Genomic DNA, 24,555 nt, shown 5'->3' with positions numbered 1-24,555 from the left:
GGAGACCACACACGGGCACACACCGCGCACACGTATACAAAAACACAAGTAAGTAACATCCACAGCAACGGACACAATATCGAGAGATAGCAGCAACAGCTTTGTTTTACGTATTTACTGACGCAGCTTCCCTCCATCTTTCCTCTTTTCCTTATTTCATTCTTTTTTTTTTTTTTTTTTTCGTTTTTCTCTCTTTTCGTCATTTTTCTCTTTCCGGGCGTCTCGTCCGCCCATCATCTCGGTAGGCGATACTCCTTGGGTGGCCCACTTCTTTAACGAGGGCGCGAACCCTTCTTTCTCGATTCGACGATCTTGAAGAGCACTTTTCCGCGAGATTGATTTGCGCTTTAACCCTTTGCGTTCCTTTCGCGTTGAGATACAATGTTAACATTTTTTTATAAAAATATTCTTTCGAATATATTGGAGAGAAGTGACAATAATTTGTAAATGGATACTCTTTTTTTAAAGTTTTATGCTAGATATCAATCATTATGTATATTCCGGAATCTGATTTCAATTTGATTTTTATCAGCATTTTGGACTAAAACAAAATTTTCCAGAGATATAAAGCATTACACACTATTTCAATCACCTTTGACCTTTGCATTTAGGTAAATAGTGCAAAACTGAATTTCACATCGATGTTCATTTATCTTTACGTAAACAATCTTTTTTTAAAACAAAGCTAATTTAATAGGTTAATTTATTAGGAACGTAATTTAATTCGGAACAATTAGAAGGAAACGCACATTGCCTTCTAAAAGGATTACGTAAGAGCGTAATTTAATTCGGAATGATTAGAAGAAAACACGGCCTTCTAAACACGCTTAATTTTACAAAAGAAATTACTAAAGTACAAAGGGTTAAAGGGCGAAAAGTCAAGTCGCGATTTTTATTCGCAAAAGAGAATTCTGTTTAGTCTTTTTTTTTTTTTTTTTTTTTTCTTTGTCACACACGAGCAGTCAAATTCTTCCCTCTGCTCGCTAAACTATAGCGAATTTCGACTGTCTCGTCGACTATTATTCGCGGTGTTGATACAACACAATCATTACGGTACAATATAATGTATACAATTACCGGTATTGATCATATTTAAAAACATGATTCGATAGGGCACGAGTGTGCCTTGCGTCGAATACGCGTTACAATTCGTTCGAAAAGAAGAAAATCTCCCGATCGTTGAACCATGATATTTGTTCTCCTGATAAAATAGGTATATATGTAATAAGACTATCAATATATATATATATATATATATATATATATATATATATATATATATATACGCGATGCTGATTAAAAAAGGCACATATACAAGGAAAAAAAAGGATTCGCAAATACGTATTAGAAGAAAAGTAGGAAGAAACGTACGCTTATGTCATCTGCGTCGACGGTGCGTAAGCATAATTATATGACGAAAGCTTCAAGAAATGTTTCTCATAATCGTAATAAATAGTCTTTAACAATAGTAACAATAGTAACACGTAGTATTTTCGTCTAATTTATTCGATAATTATTAATTATTGTTAATTATTAACCATTAATCATTCTTTATTAATTAATTATTCTCATATCGTATTTAATTGAACATTTTGTACACATCCTCTATAGTCTTCCTATAATATTATACGCAAAATCATATTAGCGCTAATTGACAATTATCTCGTGTTAGTGCTCTGGGATCAATATAAATATAAGTGAAATCTATCGGTAAATAATGATGGATTAAATTGAAATTACTTGCCAGAAAATTGTCGTACAATAAGCTACATTTGCCGCTTAATTTGTGAAGGTAAATTTGCTCAATAACCAAAAATCAAAATTAATAGAAAAAAAACAAAGGTACGATACATCTGATCATCTTTCCAAGCAAAAAAACTTGCGTATAAATAATTATTACTTCAATATATATAAACTGCATATATAAAATATATATAAAAAAACAAATATATAAGATAAGTTTTTTAAAAAGAGTTATTTAAAAGAACTCTGTATTTTTTCTAACATTCTAACACGTCGATAACTGTATTTCTATAAAAATTCCTTCGAGAAACCTTATCAATTTAATTTTGTTAAAATATCTCCTTTTCTCCGCTAAAATAAATTTTACTTTACGATACATGTTTCGCTCAAACAGAATCAATTGCTTGGAAAAGGCCGAAATATATATACGTCCGATTCAAGTAAGAACCATCGATAAAAAAAAAAAAAGGCGCTCACACACCGTCGCGTAGGGAGCTTGCGCTGAAAAAGAGGGTCACATAAAAGATGCGGGCGTACCGCGAATTAATCAGCGTCCGATGAAACAAGAAAGTTGACGATCGAGCTACAGAAAAAAAAAAAAAAAAAAAAAAAAAAAAGAGAGAGAGAGAGAGAGAGAGAGATAAAAAGCGAACGAGATCGATCGCCGTCGCCGATCGCCACTTTCGACGTAAAAGTGTCATACGTAAAATATTCTCGTATTTCGCGCGCCCGATTTTTCTCAGGGACTTTCGTCATCGTGTCGCCGAGAAAAACAAAAAATGATAATACATAGTGTCAAGCAAGTCAACCTCCGAGAACCGTTTCTTTTCCCATGGAAGTTTGCGACTTGACGACTCGTTGCCCCTGGTCGCGATCAAGAGCCGCGATCAATCACTTTATCACGCGCGACGTGACAATGATGACGCATTGTGGGTGTGTGTACGTACGCTTCTCTCGGCCGATGATGATTCGAGGGATGTCCCCGGTGCTCGGAATGCGACACGTGCTTTATTAGTGCAGCCACAGGTAGATAAGTAGCAGCGAGAGAGACTGAAACGGAACGACGCAAGGACCTCGGCGGATCATTTTTTTCGAATGAGAACATTCTCGAGCGATGTCATCCTGCTTTTGTCTCGCGACATTATTTTTGTAAATATTACAAGGAAACGAATGTTAAATTACTGCTTAAATTTACTTTTGCGCGATTTACGCAATATTACGCAATCGTAAAAATACAGAAAGTTTTAGTCGAAAAGGATTATATTATGCGGAAATTCGAAAAATTCGAACAACTTTACTATGGAAATATTAAATTTGCATCAGCAACGTAGAATCGCGTAAAATACAATATTAAATATAAAATCGTGAAGAGGAGTTATATTTCAAAAACGTTGCAACAATTAAGAAGCAATTTTTTCAATACTTTTCTCATGTCAAAATTCAAAATATTATCGCAATACTAAAAATTGTCAATTAGTATCGTAACAATAATAATTGCGAGCACGATGATAAGTCTAATTGTCAAACGGAATAAATCAATTTGACGGGTCAGATCGCGGAAGTCGGTTGCGTGCATTCCTTCGACAAGTACAGTAAGTTAAAAGTAGTATAGAAGAGAGTAAACATCATCGTTATGCGTATGTGTGTATGTGCATACACGCACATACACACACACATACATACACACAGAACAGTTACACAGAACCGCATATATTCATATAGATGTATACACGCGCATACACATATATATATATATGTATCGAGAATAGTAGTAGATATCGAAGGTAACGAGCATAGACAGCGAATAATTATGCATGGAAAGATAATATGAAGAGAGCTGCAGAATGCAGGTAGATCCTTTCTCACGGTCGTGGCACGCGCGAACGTATGCAATATTGTAAAATACACGCGAGCAAATAAAAGAGAACTTTATTAAATCAATACGTGGTATATAAATCGAAAAGGTATTCATATACACAAGTCGCCACTTCCAGATAACAACATGAAAATCGAGACCTATAATTTAATTCATCCGTCAAATCAAACTCTTCATTACCTCAAGAAATTCAATAAAATTCAATAAAACATTCTGTACTTTCGCTACAAATGTATATATATTCGCAAAACTCTTTCCAGAATTTTTCTATATACATAATTGTATATAACTATGAAAAAAAAGTTAAATTGACACTTTATTTTAAATGCATCCAAAATTATTAATTTTAATAGCAATTATAAAATAAATAAAATGAAAGCAATTTAGTCGAAATATTTTCCGTTCCAGTAATCGACCCTTAATTTTTTCCAGTACTTCTGATATATAAGCTCCAAAGCTGGATATTTTTCCAAACAGTTTCTTTGGTAAGTTAAGCGTGGACTTTTTCTCAAGAAAATTCTAATTACAAACACCTATTTTTAAAAAGCCCTTACATAAGTTTAAAAATGTAAAGAGTTTGAAATTTCAAAGTTTTCGCTAAAATAAAATTTGCTTAATTGAATTATAACATATTTTGGTTTCTTCTCATCTTCACGTTTCTTTTCACGCCATTAAGCATAATCAGAAATAAATTTGTCATATTTAAAAAAGTATTCAATTTTGGACTCCTCGAAAAGAAGTGCGACAAGTTTTAGAATACTTTGTTCGATAATTATAAAATAAACTGAAAATAAAAACAAGTATATACAGAGCGATTCAGAACTTTTATCTTTTAAATGCACTTAAATAAATAATCGAATTAAAATATTAATTATGTAAGGTATTTACAGTAGAAAAATTCCATGTTCATTACATAAATTATTTAAATAACATGGATTTAATCGTATAAATATTTAAAAAATAGTAACATTTTTTGTAACTTTTTCCTTGAATTTATTATAGTATTTATAATTAATATAAATATTGTAAAAAATATTGCATAAAATGTTAATTTATTAGTATCCTTACATAAATATGTATTTGATTTATTCATATTAAAAAAAAATGATATATATTTTAAATAAAGCATATAGTCTGCATCAGCTTTGTAATTAAAACGTTAACTGCAATTTAATCAGTAAAGAGACGAATTCTTTTTCTTTTTATTTTCTTGTGCACATTCGCGACGTACCTCGCCGTCTTTCGGAGCACGTCGATGCGTCGTCTTACAAATTCGCGCGATCGATCTATTCTCTTTCGATCGATTCTTCTCCTTTTCCTTGCTCCTTTCTTTTACTTCTTCCCCGCGATTCTCCATAAAATTGCAGGGGTTCGTTGACTCGCCCCCCCCCTTCCCACCCCTAGGGAACGAGCTCTCTCCGCTCGCGAGGCGCGCAAAGTAAATCCTCTCTATACCCGTTTCTTTAGCTCGGATCCGCAACATACGTTCTCGAAATCATCGCCTCCGTTTGGCACCAGAGCTGGATAAAATACTACTTCGAAAAAACGCATGTCGTCCTCGACGTCTCCACCTACGTACGTCTTCCCTTCTCCCTGTATGGTCCCCACGAAGCTTTTTCTCTCCTCCACCCTCTCCCTGCGACTTGGACTCCGCAGGGATGAATCTCGCCGGCGTGAATCTCACAAAAGCGGAATCGACGCGCCCGCAAGAACAATGTTTAACCAGTCAAGTGGCGTTGTTATTAATGGAATATTGTAGCGAAAGTTGCAACGTATGACAAATGAGATCTCAAGAGAATGCAAGATCTCGCGGTTGAATAAATTAAAGGCAAAGATCCTTCTGGGATTTTTGCAAATCTAATTATACCGAGAGCATGTCTCGTTAATATCTTTTATCAAACTTATTGTTAGATTTCGTTCGAGCTTCGTATACTTGACTGTATATTTTACGATATATCAATCGGTTCTCGACAGGGATCGAATCGAGTCGATCGAGAGACCCGCCACTTGACCGATTAACGATCGAAATAGTACTTTGCCCACCTCTCTCTGGCGCGACTCCTTTCCTCCTTGCTGCTATTTTCATATTTTTTTTCTTTCTGTTCTTTTCTAGCAGTTCCAAGGTAGAACTTGGAGCGAGCAGTGGCGCCCGTCTTGCCGCAGGAGCGCGCAACGATTCGTCGATGAAAATCGTTCCTAGTTTACGAGACAGACGGAGGGGGAGATTCAGAGGAATTTCGAAGAGTCTGGGGAATCGAAATCGGGGATCTAAGCGGAGGGCGGGTTCACGAGTGGGCTGCTACAGAAGGATTTGGATAACAAGAAAGGAGGGTGTTGGTGCACCGACGCGGGATCTCGAGGACGATCGAGAGGATCGAGGGGTCGATGCGCAAATAAGGAGGGACTAATGATGAAAAGGACAGACTCACCTCCTCGCATAGCGCCAGCATACGCCTCGTGCTCTCCAGAGACTGAAACAGAAGTCGATCATACCGGTTATACATCACGCGATCTCGTTGTCGCTGAATTAAATTCCCCCCTCCCCAAAAAGACCATATTTTTTCATTTAGTTATATCTTCTAGTGTGTCATACGCACTACACGATAAAGAAATAAGCCTAGAAATAGGATCTTTTTAACGCTGGCAATTCCTTTTTGCTCTTTAAAAAAACAAAAAAAAAACTGATTCCATTAATCTATTTGCAAGTATTCTAAAAGATTCTTTTAGTATCTTTATCGCTTTCTCAAAATAACTAATCCGACCAGCAAGGACAATATTAATAAAAACTTATTGTTAGTAAATAAATTAATTATGTTTTTTTTTAGACTAGCTTTATATTATAAATAAATAAATATTATATTTAAAATGTAATTTTAGATTTGCTGGATATTTCAAATATTGCGACAAAAAAGAATCTTACTCTTGTCGTGTTTCCATCATCGCGAATAAACTTTCTCGCACGAAAACCGAAATCCAAATTTGGTGAAATTACGTCGATTTTAATCGCTGCGTCGCATCGTAAATCCTCGTGGCTGTCACGACATTACATCGCGCATACGGACATAAATATACACATACATGTGCATATATATATATATATATATATATATATATATATATATATATATTGTGTGTGTGTGTATTTGTATCACTCACCTCATCCGTGGTCTGACCGGCCTTGAGCTGTAACTCCTGCAGTTCGGTGCGGGGTGGGCCGCCCTCGGCCGCACCCGCCGCTGACGTCGGTGCAGGCATCGCCGGCTGGTGGTCGAGTGCCTGATGAGACTAGATATCGGGCGACAGCCTTCCTCCTCCTCGACGAGAGTCTTGCCTTCCCGCCACCCGGTTCCTCGGGGATACCGGTGACGTCGCTGTGGCGCTTCCTAGTGCCGCCGATCAGTCAATCGACGCAACCTGCAACATGGAACCACAAGGCGAAGGCGAGATCAGATCAAATGGTTCCACCAAGAAGAGATAGGGAAGGGAGAAAAGAAAAATGTGTGAGGGGGTTATCACTTTTGAAGGACTGAATAACCCTACGTGATAATAAATATGCACACGCTGAAAGTGACGTCCGTTGAGAAAGCTGACGAGAACGGAGACTCGCCGTCCTCGTGGAGTTCGAGAAGCCACCCTCTCCCCTCTCGGGAGACGACGAGAAGCAGAGTGGGAGTAGGAACGTTGCAACAATCCTCGTCGAGCACCGTCTACGTCTACGAGAAACTTCTCCTTCACGAGAGCGCGAACGATAAACGGAGCACAACAGAGTGACACCGAATGATCCGATCGTGGTCCCCGAATCCCTCGATCGGGACCAAAGTCCGGGAGGTGCCTCGAAGAGGACTACTCCCGCGAGGTAGCCGGAAGCGAGGGTAGCAATCGACGACGACGACGCCGGGGAGAGACTTTGCGGAATTCCGCGGGCGGATTCGCAGCCGCGCGGCGGTGTGTGCCGGCCGTCAAGGCTGCGTGTGTGTTTGTGCGTGATTGCGCGCACACACGTACAAACACACATGTATATATACATGCGCGACACGGGGTGGAAAATCAATACCCCCGACCGACCGACCGACCGACCGACCCACCGACGATGGCGTCGCGACGCGCAGACGCGACGCGGCATCTCCGCCACCGTCGTCGTCGTCGTCGTCGTCGTCGTCCGTTTCCATCCACCCTCCTGCATGGCTCTCTCAACGTCGACGTGGCCGGCGCGATCGGGATAAACAATCAGCTGGTCGGCTCCGAACTGGGTGCGGGCAGGTCAAGAAACAGAGACGCGTTTCTCCTCGCGAATCATGACGAACCGGAGTATTAAAAGGCATTTATAATGAGACCTTTTAGATAAAAAAAAAAAAACAGACGAGGAATGAGAAACGTTTCCGATACTCTTTCAAACGGAGGAAAAAATGCTGAATGTTAGATTATAAAGTACTTGAATGTTTTTTTTCCAGAGAATATACTTATGTTTTCTTTTTTTTCCTTTTAATCTTTCTTTCGATTCCTGACATCCATCCATAAGGAAATTAATTTTAATTTTTAAATAAGCATCTTGCTTCTTAAATAAAACTATAAATTGTAGAAAGATAATTTTCATAAATTTAAATTGGGTTTTATTGAAACGTAGCTTTAAAATTTCTGTAAAAAATCTAAAAAAAACTCCCTCCGTTTTTTTGCCGTAGGTTGGCAGCAGGGAATAAGAAAAAAAAAATTAAAATATTAAACTTATTGGAAATACCATAAAATATTTAAGCTCTCAGCTCTCTTTTTTTGCATCCAAGGGTTTAAAAAAAAAAAAAAGGGATCGTATAATTGAAAACATGCACATAGTAAATTAAAGTATTAAAATAAACAATCCGGATATAAATATGCAAAATTGAATCGTTTAATAATTATCCTAGTAAAAAATTATTTTATATCAGCCAATCTCGCATAGAATCCTGATGTTTCAATCCACGTTGAAAACAGAATTTAAAGGCCCATTCTTATATTCCAAAGCATCTTAAATGTCATTATAATATTGTATTAGTTGGGGTCATTAACGTATCGTCTGATATCAACATAAACAAGCAAACGTAAACAAGCTGTGTCTGAAACACTTCCCAAATATTTGCAATCACACAGACTCTACTCGCTAAAATCTGTCTCGATCTTAGAGTGTCTCGAACAACGCCTAGAATAACCAGATGACACAACTTACAATCAGAGTAATCTCGAGAGTATGACGAGACAAAAAATTATTTGCACTCACGGAATGAAAACATCGCCGAGCGCGATGTTGGAAGACAAAAATAAATAGCGGCCCGCCTCTAATTACACGTTCCATTATAGTATAAGTATACCCGTGTAACGGATAGCGACATGATTTATTCGGTTCCGTCCTTGCCCTCGAGGAAGGAAGTTGGCAAGCTTCCAGGGTGAAAGGTATCCCGGGCGTGCCATGGTTTGTATGGCGAGTTGCTTCAAGATCACGGACAACACAATCGGGACCCGGATGTGACCGTTTCGTCGTCGATAAGGCCACCTGGACGAGCGCATGCGATGATGAAACGACTTATTTTTACGTAGAAATTTTACAATTTCCAAGCATCGTGTAAACTTTTGAAATAATGCACTTGATTTGTCTTAATAATGTGATAATAAACAATTCCATTTGTTTTTTTTATATTTTTTTATATAAATAAAAAAATCAACAAATTATTATTTTCAAATAATTAATAAGATTGATAAAAAGATTAATTTCTCTCTCTCTCTCTCTCTCTCTCTTGTGAAAAAGTTGTATCCGTAAACTGTTCTAATTTTGGATATATATTTATCTTGAAATTTATCTATACTTGACAAATGGTCAAGTATTATTGCTCTTTCATTTTTCTCTAACTAATTATAAGCATCTAGAAAATAAACTTCTTAATATCTTTTGAAAAGTCTTTAATTCGTTAATTCTTTCTGAGATTGATATTTTTAAAGGTTTCTCCTTTTTTTAAAAAACCTTTTTATCCTTATAAGAATTCTTTCAACAGTTTTGTTTCATATTTATTTTTTTCAAATTATTTAAAACTTGCAAATTATTTCTACCGTGAAGCAAAATAAAAGAAAAAAAAAACTTAATCTTTTATTGTTTCTTTTAGCATAAATTATGGTAGAAAACAAACAAACAAGGTCAGTCCGCGGGATTCTTTTCATATAATTTGCAAAAAAATGGTTTCTTCCATCATTTTACAACTCTATGATTTTTAACGAGGCGGTTCTCTCTATATATGGATTATAGATAGTTGACGCGTAAGTCATGACGTCACGAATGACGACAACGTTAGTCATGTAATATAATCGCCCACGATATACTCGTCTGGGGCGCTTGTAAAATAAGCAAGAGAAATTGTGTAGGATACGTTAAACGACACGTGTGTGCGGTCGATCGTACCGCAGCGTGCTATAACGATGCGGTGATCTGACTCTCTTTCTCCCACTCTCTCTCTCTCTCTCTCTCTCTCTCTCTCTCTCTCTCTCTCTCTCTCTCTCACTTTTGTATTTTCGCAGCTTGTTACTATTTGAAAGAGAAGAGCGAAACTTTGTTAAGCACATAAATAGATAAGAGATTCGCGATAAAAGAAAAAAAAAATCTAAATTTATGACTTGGTTTTTTTAGATTTCTTATGTGAAAAAAATAAATGGAGAAAATAAAATTTTAACGCAAAAAACAAGGTCAACATAGAAAATATATGATCACGAGATAAATTCATAACAATTATGTCCGTCGTATATTATGTTAGAGAAAGCTGTTATATTAGTCTATTAAAATTTTAAAAAAGTCACTGTCGAATTAAAATTATGTAAGAAAAACATAATATATATTACAATAGAAAATTGCATATAAAATTGATTAAAAAAAGATTCGCGTTGAAACGGCGCTCATAATAACAACATAAATTCGTCATGCAATTGTAAGCGACAATAAGAGCGAAAAAGGACATAAAACTTTGCTTTCCGCAGAAAGTTGAGAAGGTTCTTTTTCTCGAAGCGCTCACGAAGTATTATAGAAGTATATAAAACGCATTCTTATGACGGATGCTTGGAGGTGCGAGATTACTATAGGACTTTTTTAATCTTCCCTATATCAGTGACAAGCGATGAAAATTTACAGTGTGCATGTCTGAAAATTATAACTGTGCATACCCCTCTTTTCTATTGCGCAATATTACTAAAGGCGAAGTTATGATCAAAGCAACAACGTTGCAGCATTTTGTCACGTGCTATTGATATAATCAAAGCATAAAAAATTGCATGTTGTTCCGCATGGTTTATGCTGTTTTAACTTTAAACTACTTTACTCGATATATTATCAAATATGATTGATGAATCAAATTCAGTGCAAAATGAAACTGCAAAAGTGAAACAAGCCAGTCGTATCATTAATTATCATTTGATCGACGAAGTGTAATTTTTATTGCATATCGTGCTATTACAATTTTATCTTTAATATATTATTTAATATTTGATCATAAAACGTATATATGATTGACGTGGTCTCATTTACAGCAGAATGTTCTGTACCACGTAATAAAAATAAATAAAATGTCAAGAACTGTGTCGAGGGTAACGGTGAAGAATGCAGCAAAGAATTATTTATCTGAGGAAAACGAAATGAAATTATTACAATAATTATAATCGCGTCACATCCTGCCTCGCAATTTATTCTCCTCAGGCATGCTCAACTACACAATAGCTTATAACTCTTGCGTGTAGTGGTGATATGTCGAAAGTGTTGCACAACTTTCGATGCCGGAATAGATACGGGAACATCGCTATAAATACAAAAGCATGGATGGAAAAATCAATATTTTTATATCCATTCATGTGCACGTGAATCACTTACATTTATATTATCATCCATATAAGAACGACACGCGATGCAAACATTGGAAAAAGTAACTGCAGCCAGTTTTCAGATGTAATACAATAACAGGATACAAGTCTTAACACGCGTTACCAACGAATATAATTTCTCCGACTTTTGACCGTCACCTCCTGTGCGTTAAAAAAAAAAAACAACTGGCAAAAGAAAATAATACATAAAAATATACGTATAATTTTCTTGTAGAATAGAATGTTACAATATTTGAGAAATTTAATTTAGTGTCAGCGAAACTCAATCCTGTTCAATCTTCAATAAATATAATTTATCAAAAGTGCATCATGTATAATAATCGTCTAATTGCTTCGCATACGCATAGACTACGAATTATTGTTAGCTTTTTATTTACGCGTTTATTTTAACCCGCTTTCTCAGATTTTTTAACTTAAAAAGGTGACTGTAAACAGCTGCGCTTATATTAAATAAGCTGCATATAATTATTAAGAATAATTTAATTACCGACTGTGATGAATTTTAAATTTCAACAGTTATACTAAAGTTAGAGATAAAATAAATTTTATAAAACACTATAACAACTAGAACTAGATAAAGAGATAATTTAAATTGTACTTAAAAAATGTATTTATAATTATATATCTATATATGTTTATTTATACAAACTTGATATGAAACATTATGATTCGAACAACATTCATTTTTACGATTTCGAGTTAATTGATTCCTCCAGTTAATTATAAAACTGAATGAAAAAGTCAGAAAACCCGACAAATGTTAAACGTGATCAAACTCAATGTTAAATTACATTATCGTTGCATATTGATATAATATTGCCTTGATAAATAAAAAAAGAAGAATTATATTGTTAGATAAATGGCGAAACTTTTGAAAGACTTGTAAACAAAACATCAAATATTTAATAATTTATAAAAAAATTAATTTCGAAAAAGTCAAATTATATACTTTATAAAAATTCTTAAAAAATTGCTCCGAATTTGTCTTTAATTTCTTTATGACGTTATATTTTATACAACTAAAAAAATATAATAAGCGTTTATTTATTCCACAACAAACATTCTAAATATAAATTTTAAATATAGTTGAGGATGAATACTGTGATATGAATATAAAGAAAAAGTTATGAAATTAGAATATTAAAAAAGTTATAAATCTGTGAATATATTCGAACATACAAAGACTGTTTTGGAATTAAGTATTAAAGGAAAATAATTTTTAAACTGGAAAATTTATTTCATTACAAGGTTAATCACTTAAAAGTCATCACAGTGCACATTTATAATAATTACTCGATTAAATGAGATCAAATTTAATTCTGATATCTCGATCGGAAATTCCAATCGGAAAATTGAACGGTATGTCTGCCGCACATACAGGATATCCCAATATTTCTGAATTGTTTTGCAATGACAGATTCTTCGATGAATCTAAAATCGATTCTATCCGTGCGCAAACGGAAATTTATTGGAAAAATTAATGACTATATAATGACTATATAATGAATATATAGATATATTAATTTTTGTAAAATAAAAGCCTTCAGCTTTGAGTGTGCAAACGACAAAATCTTTATTTTTATCAAGACAAAGATCAAAAAGATTCTATTTTAAGACATTGAGGTTTATAAATTCTAATTATAAATTAAAAAATTTTAAAATAGCAACAAAAAGGATGACTTTCTCGATTAAATTCTTGCTAAAAAAAAAGATAAAAGATAAATAAGATGAAAAAAGTTTTTTCATTGAGTTTGAAATTTAAATAACATCTCAGGATTATGTATTTATATCGTAATCTTTGACTCTTTTCACAAATCCTTCAAAAAATCCCTCGAGAGTTTTTTTATCCCCGGATTATACAGAAAGTCTCTTTTAGATTACTCGGTAGATTCCTTTTTTTTCTCCTCATTGCACAATTAAATTTTTTTATTTGCTACTGTATTACGTATTATTTCAATCGCAGAAATGTTCGAATTAATCTTTATTTTTATTATACATTATCGATCTCTTTCTATAACCGTCTACCGAAAGCGGAATCTCCCGGAATCTTCGAGCCAGCAGAACACGGATAATCGTGCGCATAGGAAAGCGGTGTATCACGCTCTATATATAACTAAATTAATTTATACACACATGGGAAACGCGCGCTCTCGAGAGAAACGTGTCGTTATCGCCGGCGCTCGCGCCGAAGCTTACACTCACTAACCTTGAAGCGGATCGATAAGTGGACGAGGCTTGTATCTGGTACCGACAAGCGCTGCAACCAACTGGCTGTCACTGACACCGTGGTATCGAAGATACCACGTACAGCGGGTGGAAAGAAAGATGACCGCACGACCACTTTGCACGCACCATCCGTCACGCTACTCGTCCGGATCGCGAATGAGCGCAGGCCGCGCAGGGAGCAGGCAGCAGAGAAGAGGAGAGAAGTGCGACGCGGCGTCACGCGTCACGTGATCTCCGCTGTCAATGACGCGGACCAATGAGACGTCGGCGCAGGCGTACGGCAGGAGAGAGAGAAAGCCACCGCTACGCGCGGGAAACAGAACGTTTCGAATGCGAATTTTTTTCCAACTCGCACTTTTTGTATTTAAAATCGAATTGTGCGCGTATCTTCAGACTTTTTTCAGGAAAAGGATAATAATAAAATGCGTACAAACATACATACACATATATGTATATATGTACATGTATATACATATATGTATAATATATCTAAAAAATGATAAATTTATATATTAAATTATTATTTTTATATACAGTGTTAAATTTTATATCTTATGCAAAATAAAATTATTTTTGCAATCACTTTATTATGCAAAAGAAAACGAAAATAGAATCTTTTCATAAATTAAATACTTTCAACTATTCATGTGTACTATTTAATTTAAATGAGAATTACAACATACCTTTTTAATTTGCAACTGTTTCTACAAATATGGCAATCCGTTTAATTTTATTCTCGAGATTCCTCCACAATTTTGCAATAATAACATAGCGTTTATTATGCGCGCATGCGCATGTCGTTCCGTCTCATTCTTACAAATCTAACCTTGCACAATAAATTCACTATATTTATACTTTCTTACATCCAACAGAATGGAAAAAAACAACTTTGGATTACGAGAGTCTTACATCCGAAATGTTATTACGGAACAAAATTTTCTTCCTTAAAATTCGGAAATATGTCGAAGACGCTGCTGTTTTTTAATATTGCGCGTTTTCTACCACCCTTTATTCCAAATTCATGCAACCGAGAATCGCACGACGACAGCACAACTGTGTCGGAAGAGCAGAAAATCGATACGACCTCGCATCGACACGCAACGTGCGCTACATCGCGATTGCTGTGACGTTTTTCCAAAAAAAAAAAAAAAAAAAAAAAAAAAAAAAAAAAACAAAACAGTAGTAATACACGTATACTGAAAAATTAAACGCGTACTCACCGCCGGAAATGAAATCCGAAGCGTGCGAGTTATCAGGAATGCGTAGAGGATCCTGGCAGCCTCCAGTAATCCTCGACGAAAGTAATCGACAGCCGACAACTCCCGTACGGCAAAGCGCAGCCCGCTGCACTGACAACCGGAAGTTTGCCGCGAGTATCACGGAAACCGCCACCGCCGACGTAATTCGAACGGTAACCATGGAGACGCGAGGCGGGAGAATAAAATTAAATGAAAAATCCAAACTAAACTGAATCGTGTATATATATGTATGTATGTATATATATATATTCTTTGTTTACATAAAAAATATTTCTAATACAGATTTAACCAATTTTATCCATAGTTTAAAATATATATATATATATATAAGTAATCATAGTTTAAAATATATGTATATGTTTTTATATGTATATATATATTTATATGTATATAATATAATGTACACGTCCCTAACTCTCTTCTCTCTCGTTTGTGTAAACAATCTTGATTGTAAAAATTGAATTTATAGCAGAAAAGTAAAAAATAAAAACTTTAGTCTCATATAAAATCTAACATAAGTGCAACATCACACGCTTGAACATATTACCCAGTAAACGCTAGATATATCCTGAGATGTTCTGAAATATTTATAAAATGTTCTTAAGATCCAAAATAAACATCGCAAGATTATTCCAAAACATTCTGGAATATTTAAAGAATGTACAGAGAATTTTCAAATAAGCACATAATGTTCTGATTTTTTATCATTGTATACTGTTTTATTCTATTTTTTTATTTCATTTTTTTTGTCCTATACATATATCAAAAGTTACGCTAAATGTTCCTTATTAAACATACAGGTAATATTCATAGAATATTCTGAATTTTTGGAATACGATTGGAATATTTCAAGAATATCTAGCATTTACTGGGTATATGTATTATATAATCATAACACATAATAGGACTTCCATTCCAAAAATATATATACCCATAAAGTTGCAATGTAGAAAAAATGAATGAGATTTATCTTAATAAGTATACAACGATAGTAACAATTATATCAAAAAGATATAATCAAACAATATATATATTGATATCTGTTTTTAATAATTAAAAAAAAAATTCGGAATATTTGTTAAATGATTAATAAGATGTGTTAAATTATGGGATATGTAACGTAATGCTAGCATATCTCGTTAGTTGACCTTTGAAGAATTAAACAGAAAAAAACTTACAAAAAAATCTATTCCTCGATTTGTGCATAAAATCACATCATTAAATTTCTTTGTCAAAAATCTTGCGCATATCTTAAAATATCTAAAATAAAAAAAAAGAGAGTACGAGCACTTTTCATATAATAATAAATATACTTTTTCCTTTCTAATCCTGTACTGCTCCATTAGATATCTCTAAAACGTGGAGAATGACGTCATCCACTGTCTTCGTTGTTAAAAGGGATTTCACCGTGTCGTCCTTCACTGTGTCAATGACGACGGTAAATAGAAGTTTAACATTTTGTCTTAGTCTCTCGGTGAACATTATGTTGGATTCCGACGTTACCGGCTCGTGCCCGCATCTTCTGATAACAGCTTCCAAAATATCTTGTATTGGAGCCTCCGGCCAACCAAATAGCTGCCAATATCGTGGTTAAAGATACATCAATAAATAATTTAATCGTTAATTAGAGAAGTATAGTTTAAATCAAATTAAGTAAGATTATGTACCTGTAATGTTTCCTCATCAATAAGAATCCTCAAGAGATCTATGATGGCTTTCAACAACTCGTCGGTGGAAAGCCTTCTAGATTCTCCATTTTTCGTTTTGGCTGCAGCAATTGAAGCAATATTATATAACTGTGTCTGTAAATGTTTCTTCTCGACCTCGTTCATCACGTCCTCCAATAGTTCTCGATGCTTCGCCCGAATATGTCGCATCAGACAATCTTGTCGAATGAATACTCTATTACACTCGACACACGACTGGGGCGGTTCGCGTCTGTGAGTGTTGAGATGAGCTTGCAACGACGACTTTGCCGAGAAAGCTTTTGGACATTTGTCGCATTTGAATGCTGAAACGCAAAACAAAAAGAGAAAGATGTAATATAATAAATATAATTAAATAAGATAAATACATTATATTACACGTGTAATAGAATTAAAATTGCTACTTAAATTTTTCACTTTTACTACATAAAAAATACAATGCAAATTATAAATAAAAAAACAACAGAGATGCAGTATATAATCCTATTTCTCTAAAAAGATATTTATATATGTATTATATAATTTTCTTTTGTATAAAATATATTGTCCAATCTCTTACGTTTGATGCCAGTGTGCAACAGTGCATGTTTCACCAAGTCTTCCTTTCGTGAGAAGCCTTTATCGCACTCTTTACACGTAAATGGAATAGCACCCTCGTGCACGAATTTTTTGTGAATATTTAAACGTGCTTTCCGGTTGAACGCTTTACCGCATACATCACAATAGAAACCATTCTCTCCAGTATGGTGAAATACGTGTGCTCTTAATTGAGCTGCTTGTATGAATGATTTACCACAATATTGGCACACGTGCGGCTTTTCACCCGTATGAGTCCGTTGATGACGGTTCAGCGTTTCGCGAGCGGCAAATTTTCTATGACACTGAAAATATGAATTTTTACGCTTTTATTTACATAAAAAAATACATTAATGAATGTTGATTGTATGAAAAAGTGTTTTTTGTGTATTGAAAAAATCTTTAATTAATGTTAGTTTGATGAAAACTTACTGCAATATTTTTCCATCCACAATGCTAGCTAGCTTGCAATACAATGTAACGAAATTTTATTATTTTTATATTTATTTATCGGTCGAGAGAAGAATACGTGATATTGTAATAAAAAAACTTTTGTAATTATTTACAAATGTACAAATTTTATTAAAAATTGTGAAATAAAATACACTTACATATTTACATTCAAATGGCTTCTCTCCGGTATGTACACGACGATGCTTTTTCAGTGCCAACGACGACAGGAATGTTTTCGGACATAAATCGCATGGGACTGGTCGTTCTCCTGTGTGCATACGTTCATGAACCAATAACTGTTGGCTTGTAAAGAACTCTTTTGGACAATATTTACACGGTTTCTTTTGCCTCTGAGGTGTTCCCGCGTGAGTACGTAAGTGTTCCCGCAAATTATCCTTACGCGTGAAAACTTTATTACAAACCTGCAATAAAATTGTTCATTCATATTACTTTTTAAGTATCTGCCATGAAGTAAAAATATTCTTACTTCATGGTATCTTCTACATTTTCTTAAAATTATCAGTGAAAGTTATATACTTACTTGGCAACTGAATGTATTGAGAATATTGCCGTGACAACCAGATTGCATAATGTGTCGATTTAAATGGTAACCCCGGGAGAAATAAGTGTCGCAAGGTTCACATCTAAATATAATGTAAAAATAAAAAATTGTGAAAAGTAACCAAGATAAAAGTGATATAGATGACAATAGGATATCGAATTACAATAATATTTTACCTACAATTAATGCTGTCAAGTAATAAATGTCATGTAATATCTACTTGTGTCAAATAAAAATTATTTTTAATATAATTACGGGAGATTTAAATCAGTATATGTTAGATTACTTTTTGTAGTTGATAATAATATGTAATAAAAAAAGAATTATGCATAAACATGTACCTAAAAATTTTACGATCTCCATGAGTGGTATAACGGTGTTTATTCAATGCTTTTTTATCACGAAAAGATGAGCCGCACTCATCGCACGTACACGAATCGCACTTCCAGTGTATAACTATATCATGCCTCTCCAGAGACGTCTTCTTCTTAAAACTGAGGTTACAATGGGGACATTTAAATTCTCCACCACTATGCGCTGTCTTCAAATCTTCTGCACAACAATGACATTGAGTTTCCGGTACAGGCTTGATTACAGGTTGAATCTTTTCATTGTTATTTTTTTGATTCCTGGAATCTGAATCTAAAAATGGATTGTAAGAGAAGTTTGAATATATAATGTGAAAGTTATAACAAATATTATACATAATTATCACATACCTTCATTTAAAGATGATGGGTCATCCTCATCCTCTTCATCCTCTTCATCCTCTTCCGAATCATAATTTTCATTATCATTGAACTCCATGATATTGACCGTGTCATCTTCTTCTCTGCACATATCTAAATGCTCTTTCAGCATCTGTTACAAAAAAAAAAGAGTATTAAAATAGAGAAATTAATAGGAATAACAACAAAAAAATAAGATGTGTAAAACAGGTTAAAAAAAAAATAAAATTGTGACTTACATCTTCAGATTGAAAGATACGATGACATGTTACACATTCATAATCAGTTATAATTGATATAATCTGACCATTTTCTGAAATAACTGTTAACATAAAACAAATAAAATAATAATAAGATAAATAGTGTAATAAAACAAAAATGTTGATAAGCTAAAGCGTAGAAACTATACATTGTATTATCTGCAGACACTTATGTTATGTAAATATATTCAGAATGTATCGATAAAACATTTAAATAAAACATTTAAATAAAATACTACTTAATTATAAAGAAAACTATCAAAAAATATACAAGTGTTTAATTTCTGAGATATTGTATATATACATATATACAAATTAAGTTACCTTTTACGTCAGCATGTGGTGTACAATCTACTAATATAGGTTGATCCTGTAGTTGTATATCTGTATTTGTATCTGCAAAAATATAATGTATAAATAATATAAAAGTTATTTTATAATATTATAGATATTATTTTTAAATAATCAAGTTACCAAATAAAATTTCTGTAGTTGTACCATCAATCAGTATATCGTCAGGGCATTGCTCTATTTTCACAATTTCTGAAATACATATAAATTACACGTAAAATATTATTTTATTAATTTTTAATATATTTTAATACACTTTTATATCTTGCATAATATTAAACTTTAAATGCTACTTTATGACTGTAATGTTTATTTTAAATACTCTAAATATCATGCATAACTTTTAAATAAAATATAAATTTCTAATTACATCTGTTTTCATTCAGCTTTAAATACAGTATAAAATAAATGAAAAGTACGCAAGTATCATTCACATATGTACATGGATTTATAATTATTTCATAATACTTGTGTCCAATTTGAGTATCGAATGAATGTCCGCGATCTATCGCACAGTCTTCACACTTGAGGCGATTTCATTACAGATGCACAATGCCATCATATGTTGCGCAAGGAGTACATCTCCAACCAACTGTGCACTTACCTATTTTCTCCATTGTTTCTAACGTTGCGTCGAGTGCGATTTCGGGATCTCGGGGTAATAAGATGCTATCCTCAATCGCGATCGCGAGAGAGATTCCTCGTCGACGAGCCACCAACTTTCGCCCGACTTTCCGATTTCGGTCACGCTGTACTCGCTCGCTTCCGTTTCGGATTACCTAGGTAGACCTGCGAATGTTGGTTGCTTCTGAATTTCAGCTCGCTCTCTTTCGGAGTAGGATCGTTGGAACAGGTAAAAACCGAGAGTGCGGAATAAAGAGATCTCTATATAAACATCATTGTACCTGCGAGGGGGAGAGAGATCCAGCGCGCATCTGCCTCTCGATCTTGCCCCTGAAGGAACCGGCCCTTTCATCAATCCCGACGCCGCGCAAAATGGCCTATGTCAAGGGGCGCGTCGTCGTCTTCCACTTCCACGCGTCCGTCCGTCTGCTCCGGCGCGCTTTCTCCTTCTCACTCCTTCTCGGCGATGCGTCACGTCGTCACTGAAGACGCCGCTGACCGCTGACGATCGAACGATGACGAACCCGTCCGCGAGTCGCGCGAGCTCGGTCGGTCGGCACGAAGGAAAGTCACGAATGTCACGATGCGCAACAAGTAACAATTAATTGCTGTTCATCTCGCTCGCTCGCTATTGGACGGTGCTTAAGCATCCAGGTGGACAGCCAATCGGCATCCCCGATAATCTAAAGTCTCATTTTTCTATTTACATTTATACTGTTCTACATTTCCCCCCCCCCCGCCGCCGCTTTCTTTCTCTACGCAAAATTCGAGCGTGTTGCTTAGTTCATTTTTAATATAAAAATAATATACGGAAAAGTGTGCAGCCAGAAAAATTTGTATCCTTTTTTTCTCTATCGTAGTAACGGTACCATCTGTTATAACGGGTGTAATCATATTTTGTATACAGATTTGTAACAGTGTGTAAAGAACGATTATTGTCACATGTGCAGGTGTGAGCTAAATTTTATTTTTTCTATTTCGATCTCTTTTTCTCATTTTTTTTTTGATCCACATCTTGACCTGAAATAAATGTTTCGATTTCTTCCTCCGTACTCTTTTCACGGCCCCCGGCGGTAAATGAACTGTAGAATCAGCTGACACCTCCACGTAAAATATCACGTGTACACTTTAGGTCTTCTTTTTAATTACGTTTTCTACACTTTTTCTCCTTCTTCCTTCTCTCCTCAAAATGCGAGGATACGTCAGCCGCGTTTCAAGCGTAGGAAATGCAATTGATACAATAATAATGATTAATAATAATCATAGGACATATAATTAGATTAATACATTAAATATATACCGATTGATTATGCTTTCTCGAAAATGAGACAAGTTCACGTTTCGCAGCGAAAGAAGAGAGCAAAAGTGCATTCGTTGCACTTGGGTGCATCTACAGGGGGACTGCTTGACGCACGTGAATGCATGTAGTACACGCGTGCATAGCTGTCATTAATTGGATTCTTTCTCCATCGATCTGTAGAATTGCAGGTGCGAGAAAAATCCCGGGAAGGTGTTCCCTCGAACGCGCTGTTCGCGTCGTTCGATCCCTCCGATGTCGTTCACGCGAGCAGGAACACGTCGTGACGTGACGCGCATGTCATCGCGCAGCTGTCACCCGTAAACAAGCCGTAACAGAGAGCGGTGTCAGGTATTCGAATGATTACTTTGTATTTTTTTCCCACAGAAAGTCGATGAGACGTACTGGTTGAAGAATATCTGTTTATTCACCTGTTTTTTTTACTGAACAGTGTTTGGGCAAATAATTTTATATTATCGATCCGCTAGTCTCTTCTAGGTTATACAGTTTCATAATATACAAGGTGTCCCGAAAATATCTTAATAATTTTAATGGAGTGCAAGTAGTATAATTGTGGTAAATTTATAATTTTAAAAGTAATTATAAACAGTCGAGAAATGTGTGAAAATGTATCTTCTTTCCTTGTGTTTTTATCGTGGATTATATTCTTTTCAATTTCTTTATCAACTGATTTTTTTTATTTATATAAAAAATTAACTTTCTTCAAGAAGAAATTTGTGTTAATATTCAATGTTTGTCAAAAAAAAATTTATCAATAAAATTTTCTATTTATATTAATATATTTAAATATTTACATATATGTAAAAAAATTAAATTTTAATGTCAACACGATTGCTTATCAAAGATATTAATTTTGCTTTATAACTAAAAAATGTAAATATATCTTTAATTCTTAGATGCTCAGCAACTGTCAGAAACTATTGGAACTTTGCTGTTGGTACGCTGCTCAGTCAATGTCTTATCAGTGACTTCTTTAGGCGTTTATCCATCAAAATCGAGAGACAAGTGACTTGATTATTTTTGAAACCAGGATGTCTGTTACCGAGGAGAGAATTCAAGAGCTAAATCGACGTTTCCTGGACTTTATGAATAAACCAGAAAATGTGGAGAGCGCTATAAAGGAGATTTATGAAGACTTGTTAGATGAAGTTGTAATGGGTTTTGTTTTTGATATGCATCGTACCACCAAGACTGGCAGTTCTGACATTGAAGAGGGCATTCCCGAAGACGAATCTTACGCCATTGTCGGTATGTAAAGATATAACTAACTTTTGTTTACATTTAAATTTGATATCTTGATTAGTATGTGTAATTTTTTACTGAAATATACTGTTACTTGATTTAAAGCACATTTCGTTCAATCATGTTAATTAAAATAATTAGAAATATGTAACTCTCTTTATAGAAAAGGATTATTTTATGAAATTTTATAATTTATTTATTTGATGTAAACTCTATATATTTTGAATATTTTTTTAAAAATGTTTTGTTTAGTCTTATGAAGACTTTGCATAATATCTGCAAATATTTGCCTTGTATTATTTAAAATATTAATAGCTTCTTATTTAAACTATTATTCGTATCAAAATATTAACATCATTTTCCCACTGACCATACAATATATTGAATATATGTATAATATGAATTTATTATATATATATATATATATATATATATATATATATATATATATCTTTTATTATGTACTTTTTTACAATGCTATACAAAGTCAGTAACAGAACTATTGGTATAATCAGATATTCACACATACATGTTATAAATATTTCTATTTTAGATTCGCCTGGTTTAGATGTATTTGGTCAACACCCAGTGAAGAAATCTCAAGAATGTAACTGTCCAAATTGTGAGCGCAGTGTTGCTGCGTGCATATTCGCTAACCATTTAGCAAAGTGCATTGGTATGGGCAGAAATAGTTCGCGTATAGCATCGCTTCGGATCGCCAATAACTCCAAAGACTTGAACAATTACGGGGGTATATTGAGCGACAATGATGACGACGTGGACTGGAGTCTAACCAACGATAGTGGCAGCAAACGCAAACGTCCGCGCAAGGATCGCAACGGTGTGAGCAAGCGCTCAGGGAAACAGCAGAAGCAGCAGGGAAGCGTCGCTGGCAGCAGCGGTTCTTCGCAGAGGAACGGCGAGACCACCACCATTGTCAGCAGCAGCAGCAGCGTCCACAGCAGCAACGAGAACTCGCCGTCGAATTACGAGAACATGTCCCTCGTGGACAAGCGAGCGTTACTTACGCAGATCTGCGGAGTTATATCTGAACACACCAAGAAATTATGCACTAGATCAGTTCGATGCCCACAGCACACTGACGATCAACGCAAAGAGGTACGCGCCAACCTGGATTCCACTGGCAACAGCCAAGACAATCTCCACGTCGACGTAGACACGTACGAGGAGAGTGAGGGCCAGAATCTGCGGGACACGTTGACAAGATGGGATCGAGAAGGTTCAAGTCACTCTAGTCCGGCTGATTCAGCCTCGACTACCTCAACTTCGTCTATCAGCCGAAAGCGGGAGACCAAATCCAAGGGCAAGGGGAAGGCTTCGTCGAAGCGCGATCGCGGTTCTCCGATCTCACAGGGAGACTGAGGCGAGGAGGGACGATATAAGATTATTCCTCGGTCTAGAATAATTTCTCGGCGGCAGAGAAATATTGTATGATAATGTTCCTATGTGCTGTACATAGCTTGAAGGAGGTCTGATTTTTCTAGAGATAGTGACGAAGTTAGTTTGCATAATACTTAATCCTAAATATCTCCCAAGTGTTCTTTTATAATAATTATTTTTAAGAAAAAATAAACAGCTGTAAGAGTTTCAACGAAAGACGCGCCAGATATATATTGGTATCTGGCATCTTTGATCTCTTTCTGAACAAAAGTGAATGTATTTAACATATAAAGAATTTCTTTTTAAGAATTTTCTTAAATAATATATATTCCTTAAAATTTTCCTACTA

At 34.9% G+C, this 24,555-nt stretch overlaps 3 protein-coding genes across 10 annotated transcripts in view; 1 reads left to right on the top strand and 2 right to left on the bottom strand.

Moving 5' to 3' along the window:
• The window catches only part of Snap25 (Synaptosomal-associated protein 25kDa), a 39,973-nt gene extending 26,076 nt beyond the window's left edge, over positions 1-13,897 (bottom strand). For 2 of the 5 annotated variants that reach the window (XM_072892934.1, XM_072892938.1), the window contains exons 1-3: positions 13,707-13,887; positions 6,776-7,033; positions 6,049-6,090 (exon numbers count right to left, since the gene is read on the bottom strand). In XM_072892934.1, the coding sequence (XP_072749035.1) occupies positions 6,049-6,090; positions 6,776-6,874 (141 nt within the window). In that variant the 5' untranslated portion in view covers positions 6,875-7,033; positions 13,707-13,887. Of the gene's footprint in view, positions 1-6,048; positions 6,091-6,775; positions 7,034-13,706 lie in introns of all 5 variants that reach the window. The other 3 variants (XM_072892941.1, XM_072892940.1, XM_072892939.1) reach the window with 3 other exon arrangements.
• A 1,387-nt stretch (positions 13,898-15,284) lies between these two features.
• Positions 15,285-20,903, bottom strand: LOC140666111 (uncharacterized). 2 transcript variants are annotated; one of them, XM_072892928.1, is made up of 12 exons: positions 20,527-20,903; positions 20,226-20,410; positions 19,745-19,813; positions 19,595-19,666; positions 19,250-19,332; positions 19,002-19,143; positions 18,624-18,924; positions 18,262-18,364; positions 17,879-18,142; positions 17,251-17,572; positions 16,653-16,996; positions 15,285-16,560 (listed from the first exon to the last, which is right to left on the bottom strand). In XM_072892928.1, exons 2-12 carry the CDS (start codon positions 20,236-20,238, stop codon positions 16,309-16,311), a joined length of 1,965 nt encoding a protein of 654 aa, XP_072749029.1. In that variant the 5' UTR covers positions 20,239-20,410; positions 20,527-20,903; the 3' UTR covers positions 15,285-16,308. The 2 variants fall into 2 exon arrangements, with proteins under 2 accessions (XP_072749029.1, XP_072749030.1); XM_072892929.1 differs by lacking the exons at positions 19,250-19,332; positions 19,745-19,813; positions 20,226-20,410; positions 20,527-20,903 and having other exon boundaries at positions 15,286-16,560; positions 19,595-19,665.
• A 97-nt stretch (positions 20,904-21,000) lies between these two features.
• Positions 21,001-24,515, top strand: Sgf11 (SAGA associated factor 11kDa). 3 transcript variants are annotated; one of them, XM_072892931.1, is made up of 4 exons: positions 21,001-21,195; positions 21,593-21,893; positions 22,460-22,811; positions 23,359-24,515. In XM_072892931.1, exons 3-4 carry the CDS (start codon positions 22,595-22,597, stop codon positions 24,186-24,188), a joined length of 1,047 nt encoding a protein of 348 aa, XP_072749032.1. In that variant the 5' UTR covers positions 21,001-21,195; positions 21,593-21,893; positions 22,460-22,594; the 3' UTR covers positions 24,189-24,515. The 3 variants fall into 3 exon arrangements, with proteins under 3 accessions (XP_072749032.1, XP_072749034.1, XP_072749033.1); XM_072892933.1 differs by lacking the exons at positions 21,001-21,195; positions 21,593-21,893 and adding an exon at positions 21,915-22,065; XM_072892932.1 differs by lacking the exons at positions 21,001-21,195; positions 21,593-21,893 and adding an exon at positions 21,919-22,118.
• The last annotated feature ends 40 nt before the right edge of the window (positions 24,516-24,555 follow it).

The sequence above is a fragment of the Anoplolepis gracilipes genome, chromosome 5 (assembly GCF_047496725.1).
Source record: "Anoplolepis gracilipes chromosome 5, ASM4749672v1, whole genome shotgun sequence".
Classification (NCBI taxonomy): Eukaryota; Metazoa; Arthropoda; class Insecta; order Hymenoptera; family Formicidae; genus Anoplolepis; species Anoplolepis gracilipes.
The sequence above is the reverse complement of the archived record's forward strand: the minus strand, read 5'-3'. Positions and strand labels throughout refer to the sequence as shown.

What these genes read in the sequence shown, in the direction of transcription:
- LOC140666111 (XM_072892928.1), bottom strand. An exon ending in ACCACATGCTGACGTAAAAG is followed by an intron (nt 19,333 to 19,594) that starts GTAACTTAATTT and finishes TTATGTTAACAG; the next exon opens with TTATTTCAGAAAATGGTCAG. An exon ending in TTGATGAGGAAACATTACAG is followed by an intron (nt 16,561 to 16,652) that starts GTACATAATCTT and finishes CGATATTGGCAG; the next exon opens with CTATTTGGTTGGCCGGAGGC.
- Sgf11 (XM_072892931.1), top strand. Translation starts at nt 22,595, where the DNA reads ATGTCTGTTACCGAGGAGAGAATTCAAGAGCTAAATCGACGTTTCCTG. An exon ending in CGAATCTTACGCCATTGTCG is followed by an intron (nt 22,812 to 23,358) that starts GTATGTAAAGAT and finishes TTTCTATTTTAG; the next exon opens with ATTCGCCTGGTTTAGATGTA.